Here is a 6,252-nt window from a genome sequence, read left to right on the forward strand (position 1 = left end):
TATAATTACACCATTATAAGCTGTACCATGGACACAGTTAGGTGCCTTAAACCAGGACAGCGTATTCCCATACAGGAGTAGCTATGCCAATATACGCACTTTTATTCCTGTGGGTACATCTACACTTAAAACGCTACCTTCAGTGTAGCCACTACCTACGCCGACAGGAGGGGGTTCTCCCGTCAGCATAGTTAATCCACGTCCCCAAGAGATGGCGGGCAGGTGGACAGAAGAATTGTTTTCTCAACCTAGCGCTGTCTACACCAGGAGTTAGGTCAGGATAGCTACGGCTTTCGGGGGTGTGGATTGTTCACACCGCTGTTAGACCTAGCTCTACTGAGATAAGTCCCTAGTGTAGGCCAGCATTTAGGCTCCTAACTCCCATGGATTTCAGTATTTAAATAGAAGGGATTAGGGCTCTAACTTCCATTGAAATCGGTGATAGTTCGGAGCCTAACTACCTTTGAGGATCTAGGTCTGAGTGACTTGACAAAGGCCATGCAGGGAAATCTGTGGCAGAGGCTAGAACCAAGCGATGATCTCCTGGAGCCCAGCCCAGTGCATTAACAATAAGGCCAGCCTTCCCTTTGAAATGGGGGAGAAAAGGAAGCGACAGCTTCCTGCCCCATGGCACCGCTACAGACCCAACTCCCTGCGAAGTCTAAACACATGGGCAATGATTGGTTCTTTGATTCCGCAGTGCAGGGAGACCCGGTGGAAGGGACTGCGGGGTGTTAAAAAGAAAGCGGATTGCGTCGGAAACCTGCAGCGCTGAATTAAAATGGATCTGCCAGAAAGACGCGCTCCTGATCTAAGCAAGGCCGTTGCAGAACTGACAGAGAAAAAGCCTTCCGTCTGGGTCTGTCCCATGAAGATTATTGTAAAGGCTATGTAGCTTCCTTTGTTCCACTGTTTAATGCCTCTGGGGCCGGATCCCAGCTGATGTAAATTGGCGTGGCCTCGTTGGCAGAGCTGTGGGGCAGTTTACACGAGATGGGGACGCTGCTGACACTGAGGCGGCCCCTGATGGTTGATTCACTGCTCTGGCTGCATGTTCTCATGCACTGCCCTTTCCCCACCCCGCTTCTCTCTCTCGCTGAGATTCGTGGTGGGGACTGGAACCTGCCACCGACCGGGGTTGTTTAAGCACGGTGCTCACTAATCGCCTCTGAGCAGGTTTAGGTGGTATTCCGCGTACTGTAGTAGGAAGAGGCCCTGAAACATAAGCCCATGCATCAGAGGTCTGGTATGAGGCCTGAGGCCTGGGCTAAAGTGGTCAAAACTTTGCTAACATGAAGCAAAATCAGGTTTTAAGCAAGAAGCAGGCCCTGCTCACAGAATTTGGCAAGCACAGAGCACTCACGCAAACACATTCCAGGGTGGTACCAGAACACCTCGATACCAGCACATTGCCTGCAGGTAACAGGAACACACTGACAAAGTCAGATAACAACATGATGAACCGAGATGTTTTGATCAAACCAACACCGGGTGGATATGGCAGTGGGTGGCACCCGGATACATCAGAAGTGATACGTAACTTGTTTGTATCTGTGTTTAAAGATGTATGTCAGAGACTGTCTTTGTCCAGTCTAGGGGATAGCGGAAAGTCCCACCTCTAGCTGAGCCAGTCCATCGCAACGGGCATACATGTGTTAGGGTACCTGTAATGGCTGAGCCAGGGCATTAGGACTGTGCTTTATTGACAATAAACCTGACCAAGTGCCTTCGCATCTTAATGGATTTTGTGGTCATTGAGCGGTTCGCTCGAGGTCGGCTGTACCAGCTGTCTGCGCAGAGCTGGGATGGCACACAGGGAGAACACACGCATGCCGCCAAACATCTAACCCAACCACACACCTACGATGGTGCTCGGTGTCAGTTGTGGATCCCCTCAACCTCCCCATCGTTTTTGGCACTCACCCTCTTCAGGTGCGTTTAACTCCAGACACCGATCCTGCATCCCTTTAAAAAAATAGATTGTCTGAAAAGTCTCCCGTCACCACCCACGTGTTTCGCCGCGTCAGCTCAGTTCGATGGTCTGTCCAGCCTGGGATCCTCTCTCTGACAGCAGGCACTGCCCCAGAAGAAGGACTAAATCTCCTATAGGAACGGTTATTCCAAACTGTTCCATTCTGGGGGACGTTTCTCTCTAGCCCCAACAGCTTGGGGAAGCTGTGAACTCTGAAGCAGGAGGGTTTGGATCCTGTGTAACTTTTTCTAAGCAGCGAAAGTTCCTTGTTGCAGCATCGTCTGCCCAATCTGGTTTCGGTCTAGCTGCTGCCTCAGTTTCCCCTCTCTCCGGTGGAAATCTCCCGACCTTCCAGCCTGGCTTGGTTGTTGCAGGGACCTGGCCCTCCAGCTAAGTCGTAAAAGAAAAGTCCCCCCCATGTCTCCGAGGCCATGAAACACAAAAGAATCTGCTACCCCAGCCTCAAGCTCTCCTCTGTCTTCTTTCCTCTAATTCATCTGCTCATTCACTGAGCAAAGCTCTGAGTCTTTCCCAGACTCTCCCATAGCCCCTCCTGGGGTTCTTAGAGTCTCTACCAAGCACCAATCTCCAGGACTTACTACCTGGAGTCTCCCATCTACTGCTCCGCAAGCTTCTGTCCTCTCTCCACCCCGCGCCGAGCCTGAGACTTTGCTTATTTTCTCCACCTGGGGATGCAAGCTAAGTGTAATAGGTGGGGCTGGGACCCATCTCCACTTAAAGGGCCAGTCATCCTAAGATGGTCCCATTCTCCAGCTAAATGTCCAGTCCTCTTTTGAATCCTGCTGAGCTCATGGCCTCAATAACATCTTGTGGCCATGAGTTCCACAGGATACTTAAGCAGTGTGTCAATAAAAGATTTTTTTCATCTGTTTTAAATGTGCTGCCTTTCCATTTCATTGGCTGCCCTCTTGATTTGATTTATTTTTTATTTGGAATAGATGCCTACGGATCAGCTATGCATTACAAATGAGACAAAGACAGTTTGCATATTCTGTTAGAAGCATTTATTAGACAACAGCAATTGCGGAGGGGGTCACTCAACAAGAAGACGGAGCTGGTTATTCCCTTGAGCGTCACTGTTTATCCATTCCTTCTACACTGTTCTCTTTTCGTTTCCCATATTGATCAGGTTTGGCACAGATCCAGTTCTTTTCCGTCTCACAGCTTGACGAGCTGACGCCTACATCATTCAGATACGCACAGGCTCCTCCTCCCCTTACTTCGAACCTGCAACCAGAAGCCGCGGAGCTAGAATCAGTCCGTAGCCAAGGCTTATCGGTCACACCCACAGAGAGGCATAAACTTGCAAGGATTTTGTTAAACTGGGGGCAGCCCCCTGCGTGGATGGATGCTGTTATTCCAGTTAAAGAGTGTTTTATTTTGGTTTAGCTTATACCAATTCTGACTGATGCTAAACTGAAAGAAGAATGTCCACACTGCCTTACCTAAACTGGTTTAAAGTCACACTTTGAATTTAACTCTGTATGCCAACCAGCCCAGAGAGAGACAGTGGAATTCCCCACACCAAAGCAGAGTCCTAGAGGAAGTGTCTAACCTGTTCTTAAAAACCTTCAGTGACAGGGATTTCACAACCTTCAGTAACCTGTTCCAGGGCTTAACTACCCTGTCAGGAACAGTCTAGGTGCAGGGGACTGGACTAGATAACCTCTTTTGAGGCCTAATATTGCCTAAGGAGCAGCAGAATGTGGGATACGATTGCGCTAGGTGCTGTACAGCACAGAGTCACTGACGTGTCCTGTCTCAGAGCGCTGACACTCGATGTAGACCTGACAGACACAGGGTGGGGGAAGATGTGGAACACACAGGCAGCGTGAACAATCAGATGGGGGCAAAGGACATGTTAGTGCCACGATTTTTATTTATATTATTTGGTGGGTTAGTTAGGAGGGGCTCAGCTAAGAGGGAAGGGGGGAGGGAGACAGGGCAGAGCAGAAGAAGGGCCGGGGTGGCGTGATGTGCCTGTGAGTACGTCTACACTGCAAATCAAGATGTCACTGTAACACCAGTGGGCATACCTGCACTAACCTTAATCTAGCTAGCACGGGTAACAATCGCAGTGCCCAGGTGGCAGCCTGGACGTCAGTGCGGGCTAGCCATGGGAGCACATAGCCCGGATGCCGGGTGTGCGTGCACTCAGGTTGCTTGCCCGTGCTGCCATACCTATCCCACACCACAATAACACCTTCATCTGGAGCGGAGCCAGACCCTGCGACAGAGCGGGGTAGAGAGAGGGGTTGGAGCAAACTATCAGAGATGAAATCCTGGATGCACTGGGCCAGAGAGGCAAGTAAGGCTGCCAGCATGGTTTTGCTTTTCTACCCTAACCTAAAGACCTAAAATACTGTATTCCTGTTAACTAAAACACGTTGGCTTTCTCTGCACACAGCTGCTGGCTGCATCGCTCCCTCAAGGGGTGAAGTCTTTAAGCAGGGGCTCGTGCTGTTTTGGACCCAGCTAAACGAGCTACAGTGAAAAAAACAGGGTGCTGATGCCAGTTTCAGGAGAGTGGGGCCACGGGGTTCACCCCCGTAACAAACTAAACCCACAGGAGGTAGAAATACCGATTTTTCACTGGTTTTGACCCATGTACGTTTGTCCGGTTGATCTCTGTTGTTGATCTCTCTGCACTCAGCACTTCTAACGCCGGTGACTTAATATGGAGAAATGTTATAGCTGGAAACAAACTCACCGGTTGTCAAATTCGGTGCCGTTGGGCCACTTCCATGACTGGCTGGGCTCCCTTCTGAGGCCGACCCAATGGTAAACGGTGCCTTTGTACCGCAGAAGGAACGTCTTCAAAACAAACAAAGGAAAAGCTTCTGTCTTTTTGTTTATTTATAAGCATTTCCATAGTGCTCGTCCCCTGAGCACTAGCCGCAGTGAGCACCTCTGGGACTCTCCCTTCTCTGTTCAGTTCTAGCTTCTGCTGCACACAAGGCTGAGCAACACCCAGTCTTAATGCTTGCCCAGAATTGAAGCTTTTAAAAAAAAAAAAAAAACCACTGAGCTTCCCAAGCCCACTCCTCTCCTCCGGCTCATAGGAGGACGGACAGATGCTGCTTTATGTTCTGGGCTGTTGTGCCGTTTAGGTTTGTGCTGCGCCGCTGGACACCCCAGCTACATGAAAACCTAAGACAGACCCCAGAGACAGTTATCGATCTCAGGGCTTTAGCTGAAGTTCTGCTTTACAGGTGTTTGGGGAATTCTTGTACATTGTGGGTGTCGGAGCATGTCTTGTGGCAGATATCGCAACCCCCTGCAGTAACTTTGGGGACCACTCTGTTGCATTATGAATGGTTTACGTTTGATGCCCGCCCATCATGTCTACCAGCCTCGACAGAATCTATAATGTGGGGGAAAAAACAGCAGTGGGAGTGGAGGGCATTTTAAAAAAGAACAACTTTTTAGGCCACCTTCCTCTATTGTCACAAAGCAAAATAGGGTGCAAGCCCCAGTGTCTTTGCTTTAGGGGGATTGTGATGGGCTGGACGAGGCCCAAAGGCCCCCTGCTGGAGACCTCAGGCTCTGCCATGCCCATCCCAAGAAAGGAGCAGCGGAGAGGCCCTACAAGCAGGCTAGAGTGGCTGCAGGGGAAGCAGCCAATCAAGCCCCAGGAGGGCCATATAAAAGGAGCTGCAGAGCAGACCAGCAGTTAGTTGTTGCTGGAAGCTGGAAAAGAAGTGACTGCATCCCTGGCTGGCTGCTAGAACGGAGCCAAAGACAGTTGGCTCACAGAGCCTGGGGGAGCGATGAAGGAGCTCCCAGCTGGCTGCGGACACTGAGTAGGGACTGAGCCGGTAGAGAGCTGTAAGATAGTGTCTCCGGGGAGGAAATCCTGGGGATACAGCCCCATAGCAGGGCTGGACTGGTTTAAAGGACACAGACACACCCAACCAGAGGGGGCGCTCGCAAGAGGTGGGTGCCAACTCTGTTACGGGGATATTGGAGGGAAAGCACGTTGCTCTGTGTAGTGGCTGGGGGTGCTGGAAAACAAGGCTTGTAAAGGGGAACAGCTTGCTCTCTACAATGCCCAAGAGCCGGGCAAAATCAGGCCGTCTCTTCAGCCAGCCTCTCCTCCCGTTCGCCCATCCATACAGAACCGCTGGCTGTGCTGAGCTGGGCGGGGAATGAAACCCCTTCCATCTCCAGGAGATGAGCAGGGCTGGAGCTGTGGTTCCCCACTGAATTCCTGCCATGCGGCGCTCAGAGAAAGAGCCGGGGCAGGCTGCCAATGAGCA

General features: G+C 50.9%; 1 protein-coding gene across 1 annotated transcript in view; it reads right to left on the bottom strand.

Moving 5' to 3' along the window:
* Positions 1-3,035: 3,035 nt before the first annotated feature.
* LOC112106637 (early activation antigen CD69-like) overlaps positions 3,036-6,252 on the bottom strand; it is a 70,623-nt gene continuing 67,406 nt past the window's right edge. Inside the window, exon 4 of the mRNA XM_029914036.1 lies at positions 3,036-3,220. Coding sequence (XP_029769896.1) covers positions 3,067-3,220 — 154 coding nt within the window. The 3' untranslated portion in view covers positions 3,036-3,066. The remainder of the gene's footprint in view (positions 3,221-6,252) is intronic.

The sequence above is a fragment of the Terrapene carolina genome, unplaced genomic scaffold (genome assembly GCF_002925995.2).
Source record: "Terrapene carolina triunguis isolate 2854851 unplaced genomic scaffold, T_m_triunguis-2.0 Scaffold28243, whole genome shotgun sequence".
NCBI lineage: Eukaryota > Metazoa > Chordata > Testudines > Emydidae > Terrapene > Terrapene triunguis.